The sequence below is a fragment of the Nannospalax galili genome, unplaced genomic scaffold, assembly GCF_000622305.1.
Source record: "Nannospalax galili isolate Female #2095 unplaced genomic scaffold, S.galili_v1.0 scaffold469, whole genome shotgun sequence".
NCBI lineage: Eukaryota > Metazoa > Chordata > Mammalia > Rodentia > Spalacidae > Nannospalax > Nannospalax galili.
In genome coordinates this window covers 1,047,668-1,075,318 of record NW_008359443.1, presented here as the reverse complement: position 1 = coordinate 1,075,318, position 27,651 = coordinate 1,047,668, and the positions used below count along the sequence as shown (strand labels likewise).

The following is a 27,651-nucleotide window of genomic DNA, read 5'->3' as shown; positions in this document are numbered from 1 at the left end:
TGGGATTGACCTTTCCAAAAGGTGCCTGTAGCCCCAGCACGGGACAGAGAAGGAAACGATGTACGGGGTGGCATCACCTTCTTTCCTTGACTCACAGACAAAACCTTATTTAAGGAATTCACTGAAAATGACCACACAAATGACCTTACCCAGTAGAGCTGTCTAAATTTGTTTTTCCACCCTTGGACTTGTAAAAACACAATTCTCACCTCAAAAGAAAAGTTTATTGAGGAGTTATTAAGTGACCATGGCCTAGGAACAGAGATTCAGGTCACTTCAGGTTCCATGTTCCAATGCGGAAGCAGTTTCATGAAGGTTTCATAGCCACAGAGGAAAGTCGTAAACCAAGGCACTTTTCAAGTGTATTGGTGACAACATTAAGTAGGCTTTATAGCGAAGTGGGATCTCAGCTGTAGACCTCGGAAGCTGTTTGATGACACTTGATACTTTCGTCTTCTGGTTGGTGGAAGCTAGGTTTTTTTTTTTAATTAATTATTTTTATTTCATGCATATGAGTGTATTGCCTTCAAGTATGTAGATGCACCCTGGTCATCCAGTGCCCTCTGACTTCAGAAGACGTTGGATCCCCTGGAACTGGTGTGTCTGTTGCTTGCCACCATGTGGGTGATGGAGACAGAACCTGGGTCCTCCGAAAGAGCAGATGGTGCTTTTAACTGCTGTGCCATCTCTCCAGACCTAGAAGCTAGGGTTCTAAGTTAATACAGTCCCCAGAGTTTTTATTTTTACACAATGCTAGGTCAGACATGGAGGTGGTTAAGGGTTGGCTATTTAGGCAGCTAAAGATAGACCAAGGTGAGCTGTACTTGGGCTTTGGACCTGCAACATTCCAAACTCTCCACAGTCATTGAAGGTCTAATCATTTAGTCAGCCTTGCAGAAGTTTCAGTGTGAAGATGGCAGGGTATTGGGGTTTTTTGTTCTATTTTTTTTCTGGGAACATTTGTTCCCAGACTTATATTTACAGTTTCTGAGCATGACTATTCAATGTAAGAATGACATAAAGGGGGCTGGAAAGATGGCTCAGTGGTTAAGAACACTTGCAGTTCTTCCAGAGGACCTGGGTTCGAGTCCCAACACCCACATAGCATCTAACAGCTGTCCACAACTCCATTTCCAGGGAACCTGACACCCTCTTCTGGCCCCTGCAGGCATGTTCAGCATGCAGGCAAAAATTATAAAAATTATTTAAAAATATTTTTTAAAACTTTTCCAAAAAGAATGACATATAAGAACTTTTCAATATACATGGACAGGCCTCACACAGGCCTGAGGAGCACACCACCATTGAGCCAGCCCACTCCAGATGTCCCCTGGTTTTCATAAGTGGCAGTGTGGGTGAACGCCTTTTCTGCAGTCTGAGGTCACAGAACTTCTAGTCTGACTCTGTTGCCCTCACGTGAACTGTAGGAACACAAATTCTTACTTGGTTTTTTGAATGCTGCCTAACAGCATTCTTTGCACTGTAAGACTTCAGACTCATAAACCAGAGGTAAAGAACTAGTGCCCGAGGCCCTTGGGTTCCCAGAGCATGTGCCTCTTGGCTGAGATCTTGGCTGAGAGTATGGATATTTTACTAAGCCCTTGAGAAACAATTTCTGCACTCAGGAAGGTGATGCAAATACTTGGGTCTATAAAATGGTGACTCAGATAAAGACCCTTGTGCCCAGTAGAGGCCGTTTGGAGCTGTCCTCTCAGGTTTGCCTAACAGGCTTGTTGCTCAATCAGGCCTCCACATCTGTAGTCAGCTGAGAGGCTTCTCCCAGGGCTAGATTGGGAGTTCCTGGGCTAGACCCTCTCCTAAGTTACTCAGCTCTTTTAAGGTGGAATTCTAAATAACCTGGGGGGTAGGCCTGCTTATTTAATGTGAGGAGGCAATCTTGAGAGAATCTTTAATAGATCCTGGGTCCTCTAAGGGCCTCTCCTACAGTGTGAGTGTAAGAAGTTTTGGAGCACAGCCTTCTGCCACGGACTTATGCCCTTGGTACAGAAAATGCACCTGGATTGTTTTTCATTGTTTTTTTGAATTTTTAGTTTCCTTATTTATAGTTTTTTACATTTTTATTCACTTATTTTGTATATGTGTGGATTGGTGCTCAAGGACCACTGCATGAGGATAGAGGTCAGAGGACAATTTGCAGAAATCAGTTCTGTCCTTTCACTCTGGATCCAGGGATCGAACTCAGGTGGTCAGGCTTAGTGGCAGACTCCTTTACCTACTGAGCCATTTCACCGACCCTAATTTTTAACTTCTGATACATAAAATTGTGTATATTTATAGAGTGCTATATAATGTTTCAATACATGAAAACATGTGTAATGTTCAAATCAGGGCAAATATACTTATCTCAACATTTCTTTATGATGAAAACATTCAAAATCCTTTAAGCTCATATATTAGCTATACACATATAGTTCTGATATATACGTCTATATCTCACTACCTATATTTACATATAAATCATTAGCAACTATCTGGACATATTAAGAACTTTATTTATGGGCCTGGAGATGGCTCAGTGGGTGAAGGCGCTTGCTGTCAAGCCTGATGATCAGAGTCAGTCCCCAGGACCCACATGGTGGAAGGAGAAAACCAGCTTCTGCAAGTTGTCCTCAGACCTCCACATACATGCAATGACAAGTATTGTTTCTGGAATTGGGGTCTCAAGTAGTCCAAGCTGGCCTTGGACTGGCTATGTAGCTAGAAGCTGACCTTGAATTCCTGATCCTCCTGTCTCTACCTTCCAAGTACTGAGTTATGGGTGTGCACTACTAAGCCTGGCTTGTTTTTGCTTTTATTAACATAAAAGCTATACAGGCACAAACCATGTATTTCAATCAAAAGAGGGGGTGCATTGGCTTTCCTTTGTTGTTATTGTTTGGTTTTATTGACAGGGTGTCTCTAGTCCCAGCCCACCTAGAAATCACTATGTGGACCAGGCTGGCCTCAGTCTCAAAGATCTGCCTGCCTGCCTGCCTGCCTCTGCCTCCTGAGGGCTGGGATTAAAGGCCCACACGACCACGCCCAGCACTGGCTTTCCTTTTAACGGTGGGGAAGGAAGGGATCATAGAAGATTGCAAAGAAGCCCCTGGAATAATTAGGAAGAGTTAACGTGGGGAGAAGAGGGCTGTTTGTCTACCAGGTGCATCCAAATTTTGTTTTTTTACCAGGTGCTAAAATTCAAAGTCATTCTTTGTACTTCCTCCATGGAAATGGTTCATTTGCTTTTTCTATTGTTTTTAAGACAGTATCTCATGCAGTCTAGATTAGCCTCAACTCCTTGTGCAGCCAAGGCTGACCCTCCTGCCCCCCCCCACCTCCAAATGCTGGGGTTACAGGTGTGTGCCTCCATGCCCAGCTGGAAATAGTTTATTTGAACTAAGACCGTCTTAGTCACCTTTAGCCTATCTTGTTACTTGCTAGAGAGATCTGATACTTCCTGTGGAAGCCCCAGAATATGTTCTGACTTCCTGTCTGCAGTCAGAACCAACCTCTGTCCACCAGAACTGTGTGAGGGCCAGGCTGCTCTCAGGTTATTTGGTCGGATTTGAGATTTTTGTGTCTGAGTGCTGACTTTCTAAGCACACTTCCAGTTGTTTTCCCTTGAAAGAAAAAGAAGCAGTTCAAAGTCCAGTTCTATATTAGTGATTACTCAGTGAGTTGCGTACTTGCCAGGAAACAGGGAAGGGCCCGTGAGCAGGTGTGGCAGGAAAGGCAAATAAGGGCTGTTCTTTTGTCAGACACAGTTTTTATCTGGGCAAATAGTGTGGTAAGGCTAGTTAGTTAAAAATTATAGAAACCGCATAAAATTAATGGCAATCCACAAACTATTCTCCTCTTCCCTGTTAAATTCTTTTTGTTGGGTGATGGTGGTGGTGGTGGTGTGTGTGTGTGTGTGGGTAGACACCTGTGGCAGTCAGAGGACAACCATGGGTACTGGTCTTGCCTTCCACCCTGTTAGAGCTGTCTCTTGTTTGCTACTTGATGGCCTGTGTGCCTCTCGGGCTTTTCCGTCTCCCACGTTCATCTCTGCATGCCAGGACTACAGGTGCACGCCTCTGGTTTTACGTAGGTTCTAGGAATTGGAACACTGGTCCTCGTGCTTGAACAGGAAGCCTTTTATCCACTGAGACATCTCCCAGCCTCTGCTCTGTAAACTCTTAATGGGAAAAGAAACTGAATACAGGGCTCTTTTTATCCGTCAGCCAGTTTACTGGCCTTAAATCATTTAAAAAATAGAAGTCACTGCACTTCCTCTACAGTTTCATGGTTGATGGTTCATGGTTGATGAAGGCCTTCCTGTGCATATTCTTGACTGAACAGGTAATGGGAGGATTTTGAATGTTTAGGAAGGTGTGCATAGTGAAATAGTGAAGAACATCAGGAATATTTCCATGCTATTTTAAACATTTCAAGGGTTTGCCTCTACATTCCTGTAAACTACCCTTTCCCTGGAGTAGCAGTCACATGCAGTCCCAGGTTAAATCCATGGCACGTGGAGTACAAGACCTTCCCAAAGGAAGACTGTTTTGAGTGGGAAAGGAACCGAAGCCCTGTCACCTTTAAGGAACGTAAGTTCTAGTAAAGTTTTGGTCTGAGCAAACATGCAGAGATGTGTTTGAGATTCTCCCTGAACTCAGCAACATGGGCCTGTGCTCGCCATGCCTGGTGTGGCCACCAGGTACATCAGTTACTGCAGAGCCGAGAAGAAGAGGTTGCCTGTTTCCCCGTCAGGGCAGTTAGGTGGGAACACATGGCGGCATCTCTGGAGTTGATCATTGCTGCGCATCCAAATGCTTGAAGAACACAGACAGCGTTCCTGGCAGGTGCCTCAGCAGTGAGCATCTTCACTTGCTAGGCGTCTCCGCTGTGTATTATGTTGCATGCAGTGTGTCATGTAATGCTTAATGAAAATTGAAAAGAAAATTGTTTAACGTTGCAAAAGCCTGTGGGTACTGCATACACGTGTTACTATCACACGGTGCACTGTCTGGCATGTGTCTAATGAATACTTACACACATGAATGAATGTCACCACTAATTGTGTACTTCTTGAGGCACTAGCGAAGAAATTCACCTTCTACATTCACGCGGTTAACACAAAAGGCTGTGAAGACAACGACTAAGATAAATATTACGCCTCCCCAGTGTCAGGCAAAAATGGAACATATTTTACCGTCTGACCAAATCTAGTCAGCAGTATTCCCCTCCTCCGGAGTCTACCCGAGTCCTTAGTTAAATGACTTATCACAAGCCCTGAACTGAGACAAACCTGGTCTGGGTGTACTGTGGTACCTGCCCCTCATCAGAGCCCCTTCACAGCTCCACAAGACAGCCAGCCCCCATCCGAGACAGGCGCCCGCCCTGCCTCCTGCTCTGCACCCGGCAGGTGGAGGGCTGGATCTTGGCTACTCTCTGTCTTCTGCTCTCAGGCCTCATTTCTCCACAGACCCCGGTAAATTCAGGAAAGGAAATGGGGAAATATGCTTCCCCAATAAGTCAGGTAATTCTGCTTCAACCAATAAATTCCCCTTAAGCAGCCAGTCAATGCATAGCAGTCAGACTGAGTCCAAACTCCAGTTCCAGGGGATCCGGCTCCCCCTTCTCCCCTCTGTGGGCACTACACACAACACTGGTACACTTACATAAGTGCAGGCAATATACTCATGCACATGAAATAAAAATAAAAAAGTTTTTTTTGTCTTTTTGAGACAGGATCTCCCTGTAGCCCCAGCTGTCCTGGAACTCACAAAGATCCGCCTGACTCTGCCTCCCAAGTACTGGGATTAAAGATGTGTGCCACCACGCCCAGCATTATTTTTAAAACATCTTGCAATGTAGCCCTGGCTAGGTTTGGTCTGATACTATGTAGCCCAGGCTTAAACCTGTGGCAGTCCTCCTGTCTCAGCCTCCAGAGTGCTGGTATCACAGGCGTGAGCCAGGGTGCCTGGCTCAGAGAACTGTTCTGTGCTGATGGTCTCAGAGCTTCTCTGGGGTCAGATCTTGTTCAATTTACAAACTTGCAAAAGCTAGCAAGGTACTAGGTACATAGGGTGTAATTAACCAACCCAGAAATCACTGCCCTCATAGGATATACACTGTCACCTTGACCCTGCCCACTGGGGAGTGTCTCAGTTTCAGGACAATTCCATTCAGAAGCCCAAAGACTGTAAATGGTTCCATCCTCCAATAACTTGCTGCCTGTTGACCTTTGGGCACAGCATTTCCTTGATTGCCTTGTGACTGTTGTCTGTTATTTCTACTCTGTTATTTCTATGTTGATCCATGTTTTTAGTCTGTGTTTGTTGAGATGGGAATCTATTGTTACCCAGGCTGGCCTTAAACTCTAAGGCCCAAGCAATTCTCTCAACTGAGCCTCCCAGGTAGCTAGCTAGCCAGGAATGTACCATAGTGCCTGGCTAGAACATTCTAGTAGGCACCTGTCTTCAACTTTCTCATCTTCCTGATTGGTAGGCAAGGACTGTCAGGCAAAACATTCAGGTTAAAAGGAAATGAGGGGGCTGGAGAGATGGCTCAGGGGTTAAGAGCACTGGTTGTTCTTGCAGAAGACCTGGGTTCGAATCCCAGCACCCACATGGCAGCTAACAACTGTCCATAACTCCAGTCCCAGGGGATCTGACAGCCTCTTCTGACCTCCATGGGCATTGCACAACACGAGTGCACTTACATACATGCAGGCAATACACACATACACGTAAAATAAAAGTACATATTTTTTAAAAAATGGAACTGAGTTTCATTTAGTCCTTTAGTTACAGAAACGGACCGAGGAAGAATATATAAGCGCTTTAGCCCCACACCTGCGCTCTAAGCAAGACCTATAATTATCTGGATAAAACTAAAGACAGCTCTATTATTAATGTGTCTTTCCGTTGCAAAACATGGGGAAAACCAGTCAGCAAGCCCTGTCCACACACACAGAGGTTAGACCAGAATTTTAGCAGCGCTCTCCTTTTTCAAGTTTTTTCTATTGTGGTAAGAACACTTAACAGATGTGTGTCTGAGAGGGTGATGCTGTCTACAGGGTGCGTGCAGATGCTCCACAGCCCCTCGGAACTTCCCCTTCATCTCTGAAAGCGGACGCCTTTGCTGTTTGCTGCTGGTGACGCTTATGCTGTATGTGGTGTGTGCATGTGTGTGCGCACGTGCACACGTGTGTGTATATGTGGAGGCCAGAGGTTGACGTCAAGTCCACCTTGTTTCTTGAGGCAGGGTCACTCACTGAACCTGGAGCTCTCTGATGGGCTACACTACCTTCTGGGCTCCTCCTGTCTCTGCTGAGGTTACAGTAGACACCTGCTTCCACGCACAGATTTGACAAGGGTGCTGTGGATCCAAACTCAGGTCCTCATGTTTACACAGCGAGCACTTTATTGAGGCATCTCCTTGGCCCCTGTACCTGTTGATTAGCAGTGCTCCTTCTGCTTCACCCCAGTCCAGGCAGCCAGCCTTTCATGGTCTACGTATTCGACTATTTATGTGTTTGACCATTTAAATTCCCAATTAACTAGATCCTATCGTACTGGTCATTTCATGACTGGGTTTATGTAACATTATGTCCACCGGGTTCATCCATGTTGACCTCCGAGTCCCTGTCCTGTGTGTGTGTGTGTGTGTGTGTGTAGAAGGGAGAGGGAGACAGAGAGAGAGAGAGACAGGAGAGAGAGAGCGCTCTGTGTGTAGAAGGGAGAGGGAGACAGAGACAGAGAGAGAGCTCTGTGTGTGTGTAGAAGGGAGAGGGAGACAGAGAGCACGCTCCGTGTGTGTGTGTGTGTGTATGTGTGTGTGTGTGTGTGTGTAAACTGGCCTGCTGCATTCTAGGAACTAGGGAGGCTGGAGCTGGTATAATGAATGGTGTTGACTCTCAACTTATTTTCCAAGTCCTTCTGGCCTGGCACCCCAGAGGTGGTACACCTCAGAGGAGGTTGAGGCCAGCCTGGTCTACATATCGGGTTCCAGGCCAGCCAAGGCTACATAGTGAGACCTTGCCTCAAAAAGGAGAAAAGTAATAACAGCTGGGCATGGTGGGTCACGCCTTTAGTCCCAGCACCCGGGAGGCAGAGGCAGGCGGATCTCTGTGAGTTCAAAGCCAGCCTGGTCTACATATCAGGTTCCAGGCCAACTGGGGCTACAGGGAGACCCTGTCTCAAAATAAAATCAAAGTCCTTCTGGTCTAGTCCTTTCAAAGTATGAATTTGTGAGAAAAACCTAAAGGATTCCTTTTTTTCCTTTTTTTAAAGAATAGGAAGATAAAAATGTCAAGTTAGAGAAACTGGAAGTAAAATGAAGGCTCTGAGGTAGAGACTGGGACATGCCGAAGGCCTGTGCTAGAGACGGGGGCCACATAGAGTAAAGCCATACCATGACATAGTGTATGAACAGAACCAGGACTGCGACAAGCATATATCACATAGGGAAATGGTCATAATGATTCATTGAAAACCACGGGCCAACCCAGCACAGAACTGTAGAAACAGGCATCAGCCCCTAACCTTAGTTGAAGAATTATTGGCAGCTGATTACTGCTGGGTGAGGAAGAGCTGATCTTCCTAAAGGGGGGTGGGGAGATTCTAGATAAGCTGACTAGACCTCAGTGGATGAACTTGCACTGAGGAATGTCTAGGGAATTAAACACAATAGGCCTTAACACAAATGGCAGAATGTATGAATTCCAGTGTGGGGAGTGCCTATGGGAGGGGACCAGCGGGGATGGGGGTATAAAGATGATTAAGATTCACTAAGATGTTCTGTATGAAATACACAAAAATTCAATAAAAAGATTTTTTAAAAATCATATAAAATGTGTAATATGTCTTTTTATGAAAAGCCTCATTGTATAACTTCCATCTGTATAAACATGTCAGTCAGGAACAAAGGCTGTGTTGACATCATAAACCAGAGTGTCGCACAGAGCTGACTTTTCAAAAGACACTTGCCCAGATGAGGCAGCGAATAATCTGCCATTTGGGTTTTATAATTTTCCTTCTAGTCTTTAATCTGTGTGGCCCACAGGTGCACTTGCCACAGCTCTTTGGCCATATTGGGAAATGGGGTGTGAGTCCTGAGGGCAGCAGTGGGCAGGGGACTTGCAGTGAGGATCCTGGGCAGGAACAGAGGAAGCTCAACCCCCAGGCCAGGGAGGATGGACCGAACAGGTGCAGTGAAAGTGTGCTGTGGCAGGCATCTTTGGGAAACGCATTTTCATTTTATTTTGGGCCCCGGGAGGAAGGCTTCCGTTGTCCTTTGTTGTTAAAGGTAAAACTGGTGTTGGTGAAGATCACTATACATTTTTGTCATCTTTAAAGTGTCCTTGTAATTCTGGTGTTAAAAGGGGCTTTATTTTATATACTGTGTGGGTGTACGGATGGTATGTGTGTCATGTGTCTGTGTGTATGTGTATGGTGTGTATGTATGGTGTGTGTGGTTGTGTACAGATGAATGGTATGTGTGGTGTGTGATATGTGTGAATGGATGCCTGTGTGGATATATGGCATATGTGGGTATGTGTGGTGTGTATGTGTGGTATGTGTGGATATATGTGGGTGGATGGTGTGTGTGTGTGTTCAGGTATGAGTACAGGGGCAGAGGTCAGAGGACAACTTCCAGGAGTCGGTTCTTGCCTTCCCTCACATTCTAAGGCAGTCTCTGTGGTCTCTGCTCCCTCACCACATCCTGCAGGTAGCTGTCCTACAGGCTTCGTCTCACCAGAGTGCTCGGATTTGTTGGAGCATGTTACCACATCAGGCTTTACGTGGTTCCAGGGATCAAATTCAGGTCATGGGCTTGCACAGCAAGTACTTTTACCCACTGAGCCATCTCCCTGATCAAGATTTTATTTTTAAATGTTTATTTAAAATGCAAACCAAACTACTGTATCACATGGTGATTTTCTAAGCCAGCCCTACGCTGGGTAGTTATGTGGTATCAGTTATTGACCACTATATATAATGCTGACATGAGATGCCCCGTGCGTGTATCCCCCGGGGAAAGAGGCAGTGGCCGCGAGGAACAGGAAACAACTGCAAAGCAGGCTGACGGGGAACAGGACCGAAAGTGAGGACAGTGCCAGGAGGTCAGCGCTAGTCAGTGTCAGAGGCTGGTCAGAACGGAACAGATTCAGACAGGCAGCCAGGCAGCCAACCTGAAAATAAACCAACGGGTGGGTGGGTGGGTGGGTGGGTGTGGCAAGGGTTTATTGGCAGGAGTGTCAGTGAGAACGGAAACCCCTGAGTGTGTTTATAAAATCACACAGGGCACTCAAGAAGGAAAAGGACAGGTTCCTAACCAGTGACTAACAGCACCTTTAATGTGACTCCTTACGTGCCAAAAGGATAAATAAAGGTGAATGTCTTGGGAGCCTAAGGTTCAGACCTGCAGGGCTGGTCAGCACTTTGTCCTAGTTCCAGGCAGTCTTGTCATTTCTCTTCTTGATTAAGATGCAGCTTGGGCTCGGCTGCTGGCTTGCAGCAGTTTTTAAAGAAACCGTGATGGAAGAGTTCCGAGAACACGGTGGCACCTCCACCTCTCTCCGTCCAGGGTGTTTTGACTAAATGGAAATTTTTTTATTAAGTCTGGAAAAGCTTGGATCTTGACTCAAGACATGGACTGTTTCACAGTGTAAATATTTTTAAGTGGTGGTAGGACATACTCGGTCAACAAATCACTATTGGTCAGACTTTATTATATCAAAAACAGTAATGAACTTGAGACCAATGAACTGAAAAGGATTTAAGATGAGGTCATCTGAGAGAGGAAGGGAGAAGGAGCGTCTGTCAGAAGACTCAGAACCTTTGGAGCCTGGGAAAACCGCCACAGAGATAAAATAAAAACGGGAAAAATCCAAATATCTAACAAATAGACTAAGGGGATTAAGCACTCAATTTTTTCTTGGTGTTATTTTGAACAAAGGTCTTATTCTGTAGCCTGGACTAGCCTGGAACTCACCAGGTAGCCCAGGCCAGCCTCCAACCCTCGGCCATCCCAGTCTCTGCCTCCCAAGTACCGGGATTACAGGCCTGAACTATTGCATCCAGTTTTAGTTTAAAAAAAGTATGCAATTAGCCGGGCGTGGTGGCACATGCCTTTAATCCCAGCACTTGGGAGGCAGAGGCAGGCGGATCTCTGTGAGTTCAAGGCCAGCCTGGTCTACATAGTGAGTTCCAGGACAGCTGGGGCTACAGGGAGACCCTGTCTCAAAAAGACCAAAAAAAAAAAAAAAAAAAGTATGCAATTATTTAACATGATAAAGGAATTGGAAATTCTGTAATCTTGTATTAAATAGGATGCCAAATGCTACATACTGTATATGGCATACACTATATACCCAGAGGTCAAACAAGAAAAAATATGAGTAGGAAACAAAGACCAAAATGCATCAACATTCTATCAGTGATTGTTTCTGGAAGTTAAATTACAAATGATTTTTTCCCTTTATATTTCTTTTGTTGTTGTTTTTTGAGACAATCTCATGTAGCTCAGGTTGGCCTCAAACTCTCTGTGTGGCCAAGGATGACCTTTAACTTCTGATTCTCCTGCCTCCTCCCCCAAGTGCTGGGATTACAGTCATGCACCACCATGCCCCAGTTATGAGGTTACAGAGGACCAAAGCCCAGCCTCTCGTGCTAGGCGAGTGCTTTACCAGCCGTGTCCGGATCCTCTTCACATTTCTTTATCGACCCATCTCTCCATGCTGCAGATACATCACAATGATGAAGTGGGTGAGGGGTTTGTCTCCTCCTGTTAATATCTTTCTAAACTCATGGAGATGCGTACGTGTCCTGGCTCCTGACTGACTATATAGCAAGCAAATTCTAGAGCAGCAACAGGGCCAGGAAGGCTGCATAAAAACGATTGTCTCTGAATCAAAGGCCGTTTCCCGACCACCGTACACTGTGCATTCTGTACTGTCTTGGCCACATACTAATCAACCTCGGGACCTAAACGCTGAAGGGACGACTAGGACATCACACTACAGAGTTGAGTTTGTGTTTACCTTGAAATAAGGAACTGTGCCTGTTTCATATATTTAATAAAATAAGCTGAACGAGACCCTAAAGCATCCCCACTGTGAAAACCTAAAATAAGTCATTTTCTTTAGCCCATTTTCCCAATCGTGTTTCCTGGCTTTGGACTGATTTATAAATAGATGTTATAGACTAATAAACACTTTTTTCAAACATCTTAAATCGAGAAACAAGCTTGGGTTTCTTCTGTTCTTCAGACATTAGGGGAAAGAAAGTTTGTCTCTGTGGAAAATGGCGTCCGTCTCCTATCCTAGAGTGAGAAAAAGAGTAAGTGAATAAATGCCTTTTCGTCTGGGGAGACGCGCTCTAATCCCAGCTCCCCTCCATCTAAACACGGAGTGGTCATGGTGGCTCACTTTCAGAGAAGAATGTAAAAACCACCCGCTTATGGTGACCGGGAAGCCACAGCTCAGTTCTCAAGCCCCACTGCTGAGCGCAGTCCAGGCAGTGTCAGCCTCACCCGGCTGCTGGCCTGAAATAGACTCCGGAACCCCACCCAACCTGAACCAGAACCGGAGTTGTCACAAGGACCCTGTGTGATTCATGGGCACAGTCAAGCTTAGCAGTAGCTGAGTGGTTTTTTGTTTTGTTTTGTTTTTTCTTTTTGGTTTGTTACATGGTGCAGAAAAAGGAGGAAATGACAAAAGCAAGCGACTAAAACCCGATACGATGGGCAGTAGGTGCTGTGCCGTCTCTAACCAGGCTTTAGAACTAGTTGGACAGCCATGGCTCTGAGTTTAAATGCTAGCTGATGTGTATGAGATGTCGGGAGAGGCACAACTGTCCTGATCACACTGTTCATTTAAAAAGGAAAAGATGAAGCCAGGCATGGTGGTGCACACCTTTAATCCCAGCACTTGGGAGGCAAAGGTAGGCAGATTGTGAGTTTGAGGCCAGCCTGGTCTACATAGCAAGTTCCAGGCCAGCTGGGGTTAGTTACAGGGAGACCCTGTGTCAAAAAGACCCCCCCCACATACACAAAAAGATCACAAATAAGTAGTTAGGCATTCTGTATGGTGAGGTCCTTGGAAAGAAATACTGTGAGCCACAGAAATCTGTTATTTCCAGGATGTCTATAAGTACATGCACATTTTCACAGTTCTTCTCTTCTGCATTTAATACAGTAGAGAAAAGCACAGACCCTCGGGGAGATGCATGTGTGTACTTAGCAGCGAGAAGCTTCCCACGTTCAGCACAGACTCCCTGGCTCCATCACTCAATAGTCACTCTTATGACAAACTGCAATCTGTGCTACACTGTGGTAAGAAAGACACTGTCCCTGCCTTCACAGAGCTGGGTGAATGTGTGCATGAGCGTGTGTATGCATGTCACACACGTCATACCCCTCACAGGGTATGTATGTGCGAGTGTGTGCATGCACATGTGTGCACGTGCATACTGGAGGCTGGAGGTCAATGAAGGGTTCTTAAACCTCTTTCCACCTTGTTCTTTGAGTCAGGGTCTCTCTCTGAACCTCTCATCCACTTGGCTCAGCTGGCTGACCAGAGCTCCAGGGATCCTCCTGTCTTAGCCTTCTTCCCAGTGCTGGGATTACAAGCTGGATTGGCCATTGCTGCAGGTCACCGTTATCTCTGTGGGCTGTAAATGTACTTGCCTCTAGGATTCTAATACTGCCTTTCCACAGCCCTGGTGCTCGTGCCTAGATAACCGTTACCCTGTGACTGGATCCACCTTCACTGTCCAGTGATCAGAATCTCTGTCATAATGACCCAGCAGTTAAGAGCACAGCCTTGGGAGACAGGTTTGCACAGGCTAGACATAACAGATCCACTACCTCCAAGATGTGGGGCTCTTAGGTCCTCTAATGCCCTTCCTGTGCCTCAGTTTTCTTTCCTGTAGGATGGAGCTGATAATCTTCAACTCATGATCATGGGGGTTCACATCTATGTAAGACACTTGCTGCCAGGCCTGGCACGTGGTAAATAATGGCGACTTTGTCACTGTTAGGCCCAGGCCTCCACAACTGAGCCCTGTTTGGTTTTGGTCTTTAACCCTGTGCCTCAGTCCCTCAGTGGCTACATCACCCCCCCGCACTGAGTCGATTTCCCACAGGTCTGTCCCTGGCTGCTTCCTTTGTGGCACTTTCACTGTGTCTGTACCTCGCTCAAGGTCAGCAGACACCCCAGCTCCTGGGCACAGTGTGGTGCAGAGACCCAGGAATTCCTCCTGGTTGAGAGCATGGCTTTGGAGCGGCTGCCTGGGTTTAAAGCAACACTTCCACTAGCTGGCTGCCTAGCACTGGGCAAATTCTTCAGCCTTTCTGAGCCTCTGTTTCCACATCTGAAAACTGGATTATGCCTACACCTTGTGATGGCTGCAATGTTGTAAGTGTGACTTCCCAGGTGTCCACTGACGTTTAGGACTCTTGTCCCTGGCTTTGTGTCTGTGTTGTGCACACACTCCTTCCATCTGAAGACCTTTGCCTTCCCATATCCGGCTACAGGTGTTCTGACAGACACTCGCTGTGGCTGTGAGGAATGAGGAGGACACCAGATAGGTGGCCCAGGTACCTGGTCCAGGGTGGACCCTCACCTCCTTTCCTCATCCACTTAAGAAGAGAGAACACACACAGTTCCTCCCCCAGAGGCTGTGTGCAAGAAACTACTGTGCAAAAGGAGAAAAAGAATCCGACCCGTAAGTCTGGGTCTGAACTTCTCCGTGTCTGTAGGATTCTGCGATGACAGTGTGGAGTCGCAAAGTGTGACCTGAGAGGCGGTCAAAGGGTTGGGTTTTGACCGAGATCTCTGAGCGTGAACCACCAGTTTATACCCTGTGCTGCCCCACGGGCGGGGCCTCGGCAGTCTAGGGTCTTACTTCTCGGGCCTCCGTGTCTTGAATAGTACTTGGCTTGTGGGAGTAAACTGTTCCGACTCGGCTGTCCTGGCTTTGCACTTCCCACAGGGAGATTCCTCTGAATGCTCCAAACCCCATCCAGAGCCACTGCAGATATTTTTAAAACAAGACAACGGTGATTAGCGTATTCTCTTTTCAGCACAAAATGTTCCAAAAGTATTTTACTTCTGATTGTTTTTTCCAACTATTTGGTGGAGGTATATTGGCTTAATTAATTAGTCCCTAGAATCTTTGCCATTTAATCCATCCTCAATCCATTTCCTGCATCCAACTATTCTTCCATGGAATTTAACCATTGCATGTTCTTACACATTTCCTTGGGTCTCCACAGAGACATGGAAGGTCAGTATAGGAACAACACAGCAAAACAAAGGATAAGCGTAAAATAGAAGTCGGAGAACTTGTCACCTAACCTGATCCTGATTTAATTCTTGCAATAAGTAGAAACATTCCCACAGATAAGAAAACTGAAAGTTACCACACTGATTCATTTGGAAGCCCAGCGCTCTTCAGTGCTGTGATCCAGATGTGGCTTAGCCCCCCTCTGAAAGCAGCATGGCAAGTTTGCTGGGCCCTGCTGTGCGGCGGCTCAACACCCTCAAGACAGTGTCTACACTGGCCCAAAACTATAGTGAGTTCCACTAGTGATTTGTATGTGACTGTCCTCTGTATCTTAAAATCACCTGTGTAGGTTTTCAAAGTCAGCCATCAAGTAGTCCATGAAATACTCTTGGCAAAGAGCAGCAGGGACAAGGGGTTGACATCCCGTCCTGGGATCTTCTAGAGCACCTTTTCTCGTGCCCTCGACCCTTTCTACTCAGGGGTCTTTTTATGTGTATTTTTATTCTAAATTCTAAAAATTACAAAATCATGCTTTATGCCAAAGAGTCAGCCAGTGCCTCAGTCTGGTCTGGCAAGTTTTAATACTGACCCATGACTGCCCACTGCTGGATAGCCTCCTCAGGGCTGCCCACTGGCACTCTCACCTACACTCAAGCTGACACTTTGTCCCTGCCTAAAAGAGTCATACTGGGGTTGGAGAGATGATGGCTTAGTGGTTAAGAACACTGGTTGCTCTTGCAAAAGATCTGGGTTTGAATCCCAGTACCCACATGGGGATCCGATGTCCTCTTCTGTCCTCCTTGTACACACAGGTGCACTTACATACATGCAGGCATAACACTCATACACATAAAATAAAATAAGAGTCATACTGAGTCATGACCAGGAAGGAGCATGGTCTCTGGGCTCAAGGATAGCAGGGCTTCAGTATCAGCTCTGTGGTTAAACAAGTTGTTTTTACCCACTGTGTCTCCATTTGCTTAGATTTGAAATGGGGGTAATATTTACCTTGAAGCGTTCTTTAGGATGCAGATCAGATGGCTAGAGAGTGCTTTGTGCTTAACAAATGGTTGCTATTATTTTCACAAGGATTTTACTGTCCAAGTGCAAACTCAGGCTTCACTTCCAGTGGCAGAGGACTTGCCAGCTGAGCAGTGCAGCAGCCCCCCACCCCCGCCCCAGGGGAAATAGGTGAAGTGGCCTATCAAGATGAGTGGTGTCCTAGTTCAAGGACTTTTAAGGACAACTTCACAACTTCCTCTGTCGAGATCTCACAAAACTGAAGCTGTTCCTTGTATCTAACCTAGATCATCCCCTCCAGTTCAAGTCAGTCTCCTCTTCTGCCTAGGGATGGAAGAACACTTGCTCCTAGTCCCTGGCAATTGGCTCTCAAACACAGCAGCTCATGGGTATTTACTCAGCAGCGGCTGTGACAACAGCCTTAGGAGAACAGTAAAACAGACATAGATTTGTTGCATGTTGTGGGAGGATCTGGTAGGTAGAAAGCAGTTTAAGATCTGGAAGCAGGACTCTGCAGACCAACCACAACAAATTGGATGAAAGTGTTATATGCTAATGGCTGTCAGCTGTGCTCATCCTGACACAATTTGCAGGCGTGCTGAAGGTTACGATCGAAAACTAAAATTGTCAGATGCCAAGAATGCAGCCATGCTAGTCCCAGCACTCAGGAGACAGAGGCAGGTGGATCTCTGAGTTCAAGGCCAGCCTGGTCTACACAGTGAGTTCCAGGACAGCTGGGGCTACAGCAAGACCCTGTCTCAAAAAGACCGAAAACAAAACAAAACAACAACAACAAAAAACTATTAACAGTGTATGTATTTGATACAATGTTTGGGTGAAGAAGTTTCCAGAAGCTGAGATATCCAGCGGAACAGAAGCAGCCTAGAAAGAAGTGTGGATGCCCCTTGAGGCAGCTGCTCTTTTCAGAGAACGGACCTCCCTAGGCTCCCAGCCTGTGCACTGGAGGAGGGGGACAGGACCGAGCAGGGAGCTGAGCCAGCGGAGCCTCCGTGTTGGCATGCTAGCCAGAAGGGAGAGCAGAAGGTGGAAGAGGGAAATGGGCACAAAGGGCTCAGATCCAGCTCTAGAATCTTCTAGAGAGTCTTCTCTTTTCATGCCTGAGACACTTTCTACTCAGAGGTCTTTTGATATGTATTTCTATTCTAATTTAACAAATTACAAAACTATGGGTAGATTCTAGCCACTGCCTCAGGCTGGTCTCATAGGGAAGGGAAGCTCACCTTTAAAAATATATTTGCTGGGGCTGGAGAGATGGCTAAGTGGTTAAGAGCACTGACTGCTCTTGCAGAGGTCCCAGGTTCGATTCCCAGCACCCACATGGTGGCTACGAACCTTCCTTAACTCCAGTTCCAGGGAAATCTGAAGTCCTCTTCTGACCTCTGTGGCATTGAATGACATGGGTGCACTCACATACATGCAGACAATACACTTATACACATAAAATAAAAATAATAAATAGAATTTTTTTTCTTTTTTTGAGACAGGGTCTCTCTGCAGCCCCAGCTGTCCTGGAACTCACTATGTAGACCAGGCTGGCCTCGAACTCACAAAGATCTGCCTGCCTCTGCCTCCCAAATGTTGGGATTAAAGGTGTGCACCACCATGCCCGGCTTAAGTAGAATTTTTTTTTTTTTTTTGTCTTTTTTTAGACAGGATCTCCCTGTAGTCCCAGCTGTCCTGGATTCCATATGGAGACCATGCTGGCCTCGAACTCACAGAGATCCACCTGCCTCTGCCTCCCAAATGCTGGGATTAAAGGCATGTACCACCATGCACGGCTTAAGTAGAATATTTTTAAAAATATATCTATTATTCCTTTTGGATGTCTGTGCACTGTGGGTAATGGATAGGGGACTTGAAAAGCCAGTTTTGAGCCACATTTCCTATCCTTCCCTGTGTAGGCATGTTCAGAGATTTGACCAGGGGAGGAAAAAATTCAAATAATTTTAACTTCTGTTCAGTAACTCGTAGACTCTGCAATCTCGACATGCCAGCTGGTATCTAGTAAATTCCTTGACCAGTGTAGATGCACAGAACAGCACTATTCTGAGTGTGGGGTCTGGCTGTGTAAGAGCGAGGTGGCCAGCTGAGCAACAGCAGGCATGTGCTTTTTCTCGCTCTCACCTGTGGGTGTGGCCAGCTGCTCCAAGCTCCTGCCTTGACTTCCCCACAGTGATGTCCTGTGACCTGGAATTGTGATCCAAATAAGCACTTTCTCACTTAAAGTTGCTTTTTGTCAGGGCATTTCATCCCAGCAACATGAAAGAAATGAGGACACTGTGCATTCTGGGATTTATCTCAAGCCATGAGGGTTGCTCAGCAAGCACTTTACCTGTCAAGCGATCTTGCTGGTCTGGTTCTTTCATTTCTTCTAGCAAGTTCAGGAACCTACAAGCCTTGTGTTAAAAACTTGGCCATTGGACAGGCATGAAATATGCTCCTAGTGATCAATTGTTGATAAGGAACCATGGACACATGGGACCAGTCTTCTCAGAATGACTCTCTGTGAGCCCCAGATCATGATGCTTAAACTGTGTGTTTCTAGGATGAAATCTTAAGGGGTTTTGACCTAGTCGAGTGGCTTGCATTCTACTAGGACAGTGGCCATCAAGGGGAAGAGGTGTCTACACCAGGAGTATCAACCTCACCTGGGAACTTGGTAGAAATGAAAATGCCTGGGCCCGACCCCAGTCCTACTAAGACAGACCCGGGCACTGGGACCAGTGAGCTGCTTTTAACAAGCTTCAGGGTAATCGATGGTAATCTACCATCTGGGAAGCTATTGATCATATCTATATTGATAAGACTAAAGATTTTATGATGTTTCCCAAGCATATGAGGGAAAATTCTACTTGCCATTAAGCAGAAATAATTCGGAGCTGGCGGCATGGCTCAGCGATTAGGAGCACCTGTACTGACCAAACTGACCCCACTTTGAATAAAGTAGCCATCTTAGAAGCTTGGCCATGGTGTATTTCTAGCTCAAGGATTGTTTTCAGAAACCCTGACCCCTGTCTCCCCCTTACCTCCCAGGAGAATGCTTCCATGGTCACTTGCTCTCTAGACATATAGAGAACAAAATTATGCTATGACGAACTGCTGATTCTGGCTTCTGTAACCTGCTTGTTTTGCTATTTTAGGCACCTTGACATGTAGACCGAGATCACCCTCCACCCTGTTATTCGGGGACCACCTTGTCCACACTCCTTTTTGAGGTTTTTAGCTTTAAAAGGTCCCTTTCCCTCCCCCTCCCCACTGCAGCACTCTAATCCAATGTGGTGACTGCAGTCCAAGCTAGCTTGAATAAAATCTTTTATCTCGATCTGAATCGAGTCTGGTGGTCTTTCCTCAGTAGTCACAGGGTCCATAACACACTGCTCTTACAGAGGACCTGGGTTCAGTTCCCAGCATTCACAGGGCAGCTCACAGTTATTGGTACTCAAGTTTCAGGAAATCTGATGCCCTCTTCTGGCCTCTGAAGGCATTGCATGACATGGGTGCACTTACATACATGTAGGCAAACCACTCATACACATGAAACAAAAATAAATACATTTAAAAATATATAAATGATGCCATCAAAAGTGTAGGACAGCAAAACATGCTGATAAGCTAGTCCAGTTCTCTCTGAATGTAGAGGTATATTTGGACATAGGTAAAACACTATAGAAGAGTTCTCAAATTTTCCAGGAACCTATTTTGCTTTTGATAGTTGCAGTTTTGTCATACATGAAATAATCACCCTGCCATCCAATAGACAATGTCTTATTCATTCAACAAACATACTTCCTCTGTCACTGAGATTACCTGCAGGAGGACTTTTAACGTGGCATTCATCCCTCCTTATGTAGAGCTCCTCTTCCAGCACCTCCCTGATTCTCCTATGTGGCTCACAGTATAGAAATGTCTTCCCTGAAAAGGTATTAAAAATGGATTTCTTATCACAAATTCTGCCCAACCTTCTTAGCCATTATACCTCCATGAGTAACTTTTAACAATAACATATTACCCGTTAGAAGTGCCACGCTCTGCCCTGTGGGCTCTGTCTTGGGGAGCTCTCACTGCAGCCTTCGGTTTTCTGAGAACTTTTTGCTTTCCTGTAGTCCCTGAACTTGGGGGTAAGCTTCAGGTTCCTCTTTGAGGAAGAAATGCATGAAGCTTTCTCATCAGATTCAAGAACTTTCACTCATCAATAAAGAGTTGGTGACAGGATTTCGATGTTTCCCAGCCTGCCCTGGAACCTGAGATCCTTGCCCCAGCCTTAGTGTTGAGCTCACAGTCGTGCTCCACCTCACCCAGCAGGGAATTCTATCAAAGACCATTCTTTCCAGGCGTTTGCCTTGGGATCGAGGACAGAACAGTGGGAAAGACAGACGTGTGCCTGCGTCTTGCAGCTCCAGTTGTGCAATGTAGAACGACCTTGAATGGTGTGTGTGTGTGTGTGTGTTGGGTGTGTTTTCATTCACGTGTGTGGACATGCACATGTCAGAGGACAGCTAGGGTGTGGGTCCCTTGCCTTCCACCTTGTTTGAGACAGAGTCTGTTGTTTGCTGCTTTGTCCGCCAGGCTGGGAGTTCCACAGGCTTCTGAGGACTCTCCTGTCCCAGCCTCACATCTTACCATAGAACACCACACCATGCCTAGCTTTGCATAAGTTCTTGGGATTTGAACTCGGGTCTTCATGCTTGCACAGCAGAGCAAGTGGTTTACTCACAAAGCAGTTACCCTGGTCTCACCTAAACATTTTAAACCATCATGTTAAAGGATTAAACCTGTGGTGGTGAGCCATGGATAAACTTAGAACTGCTTCCTGACCTCTATCCCTGGCTCCCTGGCCCTGTGGCTCACTGATAGGACAGCATTCTGTGGACCTCTCCACGCTCAGCCCCCCACCTGCTCCTCCCATCGGACCCCAACTTTGCTTGTTGTCTTCTCTCCCTGAACAGTCTCTCTCCTGACTTTTTGCCTATATAACTGCCACTCAAATTTTAAGTGTCAGCTTTATTAAATTGCCAATAACTCCTCAGATAGATGTGGGACCTATAAGTACCATTCACAATCCATGCTGTGGTTACATTACAATCTTTTTAAATTGAATTTTTGAGAGTTTCATACAATGTATTTTAATCATATTCAGACCCCTCCCCTATTTCTACTGCCTCTTACTAACCTCCACTGCCCAATTCCATATCCTCGGTTATTTTTAAGGCCTATTGGTCATTGGAATTCACAGCAATTGTGACAGCATGCACAAGATCTACACAAAGTCAACCCAGACTAATTCCAGCACAGGGCGGAAGGGGGAGGTGAATAAGAAGGCCCTAGCTGAGGGACTGTGGGCAACTGACAGCTGCTGGGAGAGGCAGTTGTCTTTAAGGGTGTGATGCTGGGTAGGTTGGCCAGGCTCCAGAGGATGGACCCACACCAAAGGGCATTTGGAGATGCAAATTATCTGCCTTTTACCAGAGCATCACTGCATAAAAGCAGAGAGAGATCTTTTTCCATTGGAATATTCGGACCGAGCTTGACATGGTAAGAGATAGGCTGCACATGTGTTCATCCCTGGAAGGACTGCTGGGTGTGCGTCTGTCAGTGTGGCCTTGTGCCTGGCAGAAAACAAGCAGCTCCAGGCTCAGTCCTCAGTCTTGAGTCTTAACTCAAGAACAAGTCAAAGAAAGAAATTCTTTAGATATTTATGACCTGATGTCAAGCTTGCAAAGGCATGACAGACATTCCCTCCACTCCCCATCAACTAATAGAAAACATGTGAGTATACTTGACCTCCTCATGACTGGCCCAAAGGGGACAAGAGACCTGCTGGGTGGCCCTGGATCACTCTTGGTCATAAGGACTCAAACTCATGAGGACTCAGACAAGGTACAATTAGACATTTTGGGGGTCTCATTCTGGTTTTCTTTTTTGTAAAAATATTTTATTTTTATTTTTTGTGTATGAATGTATTGCCTGCATGTGTATAAGTGCACACATGTCATATAATGCCCACAGAGGTCAGAAGAAGGCATCGGCTTCCCCTGGAACTGGAATTATGAACCGATGCTAGCTGCCATATGGGTGCTGGGACCTAAACCCGGGTCCTCTGCAAGAGCAGCAAATGCTCTTAATTGCCGAACATCTCTCCAGCCCCTCAGTCTTGTTTCCTAAAAGCTGAGAGTCGTCTGAATAAAAGTCAGGACCCCTTTAGCCTAATTGGTTTAAACTTTCTGTAGAACACCTCGATCTTCAGGGCAAAAAGTGTTTATTTAGCAAGGTTGGGAAAGAAGTGCAGTCTATACCTAGGTCAGGAGAAGAGCTCCCTGTTCAAAGTTCAGGTGTCCTGGCAGACTTCAGCTTGGCTGCTAAGCGTATTCACAGAGGGAACTGCTAAGTGGGATTTGTGGAACTGGGAAAATTGAGAGTGTGAAAACCAGTGAGGGAAACACCTCAATTAACAAAGAAGGAAGGGGCTGGAGAGATGCTCAGCAGTTTAGAGCACTGGCTGCTCTTGAGAGGACCCAGGTTTGGTTCCCAGTGTCCACAGGGTGGCTAACAACTGTCTATAACTCCAGTTCCAGGGACCATCACCTTCTTCTGACCCCCACAAGCTTTACATGACACAGGTGCACTAACACACGCAGGCAGTACACTCATACACATAAAATAAAAATAAGAAAAATATTTTTAAAAAAGAAAAAACAAATTTTAAAATCTTTTTTAAAGGGAGGGAGAAAAGGAGAGAGAAGAATGAGAGAGGACAGAGAAAAGAAAGGCAGAAGGCAAAGTCTTCACACTGCACAGCTTCCGTTATCTGTTGCAACTGAGCCTCGGTCGGTAAGCAGCTCAGACGCACAGACGAAGGAGTTGGGGTCACTACACATGGAAGGATTGCTGAGAACTCTGTCCCTGGACTTTTTTTGGAAATAATTTTTTTTGAGACAGGTTCTCCCTGTAGCCCCAGCTGGCCTGGAACTCATATAGACCAGGCTGGCCTTTATCTCACAGAAATCCACCTGACTCTGCTTCCCAAGTGCTGGTGGTATTAAAGGTCTGCACCAGCATGCACCACTGAAAACTGTTTTTACAGGCTTTCTTTTGTTGACTGCTAACAGTTGCTATCATTTATTTAATGTTATCATGCCTTAGTCATCTTACACGTTTCTCATTCCCAAAATTACCTGTGGGCAAGTGTAATTATTACAATCAAGAAAACAACATCCTGGGTTATAAAGCTAAAGTCATAAAAACCAGAAGCCAGGGGCTGGCTCCGATGGTGAAGTGCTCAGGTCATACCTGCAACCTCAGCACTTGAGAGGTGGAAACAGGTGGATCCTGAAGGGTTCACTGGCCAGCCAGCCTAGCCAAGTACATGAATTCCAGGTTCAAGGACAGACTGACTCAAAAAATAAGGTGGAGCGCACAGAGGAAGACATCCTATGTCAACCCCCATTCACGCATGGTAAACACAGTCACACACACACACACACCCCACACACACACACCCACACACACAGCGGCATCAATGGGGATGGATATCATGACTTGTATTTAGGAGCAAACAAATGTTTAACTACAGATTTGAAAGGGCCCAAATCAAACCTTCCAGGAGCCCTGAACGGAGAAGGGGACAGACACTTGTCTTCTGTGGATAACGTAATGTCAGCTAAATGGCTAACACTGTCTAGAATCCAGTTAATCACGGTGTGGTTCTCAGGTCAAGTTTGTACTCACACCATGCTTTCTAACCAGATCCTGCTTACAATTCTGCCTTAGCTGCTTTAGTCAACTTGGCAATGCCTGAAGAGGCCAGTCAGCAGAGGGCACTGCAAATGAATTTCAAGGTGCAACTGGTTTTGTGTTTGATTTGGTAGGCGCTCAAACAGCCAGCTGTATGGAAGTCAGTGCATGTGTTTTTTGTGTGGGTGCATGTGTATGTTTGCGAGTGTGGAGGTCAGAGGTCAACATTGGATGTGTTTCTCAATCACTCTCCACCTTATTTTTGGAGACAGGCTCTCTACCTGAACCTGTAGCTCACCAATTCAGCTAGACTGGCTGGCTCGTAGGCCCCTGTATCTGCCTGTCTCCACCTCCTCAGTTCTGGGATTGCAGGTATACACCACTGCATCCAGCTTGTACATGGTACAGTGCTTTGAATGAGAAATGTCCCCCATAGGCTCATGTATTTGAATATTTGGTCCCCAGTTGGTGGCGGTCTGGGGAAGTTATAGCTATAGAACCTAGGACTCAGAGCTTACTGAAAGAAGTATGTCACTGGGGGTGGGCTTTGAGACTTTACAGCCTCACCCCACTTCCAGCTGCCCCCCATTCGCTTTCTACTTGGTGTTCCTGCTCTGGCCACTTGCTGCCACACCTCCCCACCATGGTGGACCCTCCCTCTAGAATCATAAGCCAAAATAAACTCTTCCACAAGTTGCTTTTAGTCATGGCATTTTATCACAGTGACAAAAAGTAATGCACACAGGTTCTAGAGATCAAACTCAGGAGCCCACAGGCAAGTACTTGACTGAGCATCCCACTCCCTCACCTGTGTGTATTTGAAAGCAATCTATGAGTGGGAGCTGAGGCTATGGAGAGACTGAAGACTCTCCCAGTGATGAGGAACATTTGTAAGCTGACTTTGACTCAGGCTGAGGCCTTAAGAGGCGGTTGTCAGGGAAGCTGAGACCCAAACCATTAGTACGTCCTCCCCTGACTGAGCTGGTGAAGCTCACCTGCAATAGTAATTCATCACTGCTCTGTGACCTGCCCAGCACTGGCATGTAGGAAAGACTCGACACATATTAAATCAAGTGGTAAAAGAGTGAAAAGTCTACATTTCACTCCTACACTGGTTATTTTATTCCAGGACTAAAGAACATTTAGATGCACTTTGAGACAGGGTCCCACTACGTACTGCTGGCTGGCTTGGAGCTTGCTATGTAGGCCAGACTGGCTTTGAACTCACAGGGATCCACCTGTCTCTGCCTCCCAAGTGCTGGGATTAAAGGTGTGTGCCTATAACATCCAGGTAGATAATATTTTAATGGAAAAGTTGCAAGTAGAATTTTAAATAGAAGACATCTCCATTTCCAAAATACACAGAGTTTAATTGTTCCAAGTGAGGAATGTCGTTGCTATTGGCAATAATAAAAGAAGTGAGGTATGACGATCACACTGTGGCTGAGGGAAGGGGACCCTTAGCCACCAGGCGGGGGTTCCATGACTGCTAGATGAGGTCTGGGGTTGGGAGAGCTGAAGCACAAGTCCTGAGGGCTTGGGCCTGATGCTCCCTCCTGGGGTCCGCAGGGCAGAGGGAACTCCCTCCAGACACTTAGACTGGTCCCCAGAGAGGCAATCAAGGAGGCTGTGTGCAGGACTGGAAGGTGCTTGCATTCCTCCATGGCCCTGTTATTTTACCCTCATTCCTCACCAGCTGCTGAAGACCCAGCAGGTGAAGGGGGTTGTGAAATATTTGCAACCTGGTCAGGAATCAAGTTGCAACTAGCTCAGAACAGAACTGTCTTTACTGATTTGAATACTGTTTGTATATTCAGTGGACAGAAAGCAAGCCAGAGAGTTGCAGTGTGAAATTCTAAAAGGATCAGATAATGATTTATGGACTTGGAGTCCCAGTGACAAGAGTTGAATGTGGTGTTGTGGTAGTTCAAGAACAGGGTCTTACATCGTAGCCCTGGCTGACCTGGAACTCCCTATGGAGATCAAGCTGGCCTTGAAGTCACAGATCTGCCTGCCTCTGCCTCCTAAATGCTGGGATTAAAAGTGTGCACCACCAGTGTGCAAGGGTTTAAGTATTTTGCAGCGATGGCTAATGATGGCAAGCCACTTCCTTTCCTCTGCTCAGTTTCCTGATTTGGGAATGAAGGAACCCAACAAAGGATGGACATGTTCTGTGTGTCTGTACACATACACACATAAACATATAACCGGAGGCAGCAGGTGCACACACAAACATGCAAACGGGGCAGGTACTACATACAAGTAACTGTAAATGTCTGGGGAGGGGCAGGTGGCGTCTTTCCCTCTCGTTCTCAGACAAGAAGTTTCGTTATCTTTTAGAGGACTGAACTCAGGGCCTGGAGCATGCTGGGCAAGCGACCTACACCGAGCTATGTCCCCAGCATCCTCAACTACGTGTGTCTGTGTTAATCACACGCGTTCATTTTAAAAATCGATGCCATCGCGGACCAGCTCAGTTGGGGGCGAGCGGGCCGGGGCTCCGGAGACGTCGGTGAGGGCGGTGGTCGGTGCCAGCCCTCGGTGAGGGCGGTGGTCGGTGCCAGCCCCTGGAGGCAGGGCGCTCCCGGCCACCACGTCCTCCTCCGCCAAGCAGCGGCCCCCCACCCTCCGCCCCACACCGGGGTCCCCAGGCCCCCGCCCTGGGCCGGGCTGAGGCTGCACTCACGGGGCTGGCGGGGCTCCGGGCCGCCCGGCTCCGCGCACACCCGGCTCCCCAGCCCGGCGGGCCGCGGCTGCTCCCGGTCGGTGGCCTCGGCCGTCCCCGCCGGCGTCCCCAGCGCCTCCTGCCGCCTCATGCCACCGGGTCTCCGGGCCGTCTCTGCTCAGCACCGGCTGCGCCGGAACGCCAGGCGTCTGCGGTCGCCATGGTGACGGCGATGCTCCTGGTCTCCCGCGCTCTGCCCGCTTCTCTCCCCGACCCACGCGGAGGACCAGCTTCTTCAGGGGCAGAGCCAGAAAGAAACCCGAGCTTCAAGGCGTGGGAAAGTGCCCAGCCCGGCACCGGTCCCCGACCGGACAGAAAAGGTGTGCCGGTTTACACAGCAGGATCCCAGGGATGCCAGGGATGCCAGGTCCCAAGACCCGTGGCCTCCCGCCTTCCACGCATCCTCGAATCAACGAAGATTCCCAACTTCGGGGCTCTCACGCATCATGAAATAACTGGTTTCCAAGGATTTTTGTACTCAGAATCCTTGTTATGTCAAGTCACACAATCTCACAGGAAAATTAGAGGAGGGAGTCACATAGTTGAGAGTTTGTTTGGAACAGAGGTTAGTTTTGTTTTTCTTTTTACAGTCACTAAAAAATGTGACCTTAATCTTACAAAAGTTAAGTGTGCATTATTTGAGTGTTCACTATTTCCACAAGCTTTTCACAAGTGGCGATGAAGTCAGAACAGAGGCTTCCTTTAAGGAAACGCTGGAGTGCAAAGTGGGCTTTGGGAACCCTGGCTCCTTTCCTCACTCTGATCTGAGTGGTAGTTACACGGTTTGTTCACTTTGTATGGTTTATCAGGGTTGCTAAATTTTGTTATAGACATGGCATATCTCTACAAATTATAACAAGCATAAAATATGTTAGA

The 27,651-nt window shown here is 46.7% G+C and overlaps 1 protein-coding gene across 1 annotated transcript; it reads right to left on the bottom strand.

Moving 5' to 3' along the window:
- Positions 1-12,169: 12,169 nt before the first annotated feature.
- CUNH11orf97 (chromosome unknown C11orf97 homolog) lies at positions 12,170-26,869 on the bottom strand. The gene is made up of 5 exons (XM_008823124.1): positions 26,733-26,869; positions 23,990-23,994; positions 20,127-20,231; positions 14,898-15,023; positions 12,170-12,312 (listed from the first exon to the last, which is right to left on the bottom strand). The coding sequence occupies exons 1-5, from the start codon at positions 26,864-26,866 to the stop codon at positions 12,308-12,310; spliced, it is 375 nt and encodes a 124-aa protein (XP_008821346.1). The 5' UTR covers positions 26,867-26,869; the 3' UTR covers positions 12,170-12,307.
- Positions 26,870-27,651: the final 782 nt, after the last annotated feature.

Bases quoted from the DNA above. Each gene is read 5' to 3' on its own strand.
- CUNH11orf97 (XM_008823124.1), bottom strand. From the start codon at position 26,866: ATGAGGCGGCAGGAGGCGCTGGGGACGCCGGCGGGGACGGCCGAGGCC. The intron at 15,024-20,126 runs GTAATCTCAGTG...AAATATCTGCAG, and splicing joins CGTTAAAAGTCCTCCTGCAG to TGGCTCTGGATGGGGTTTGG.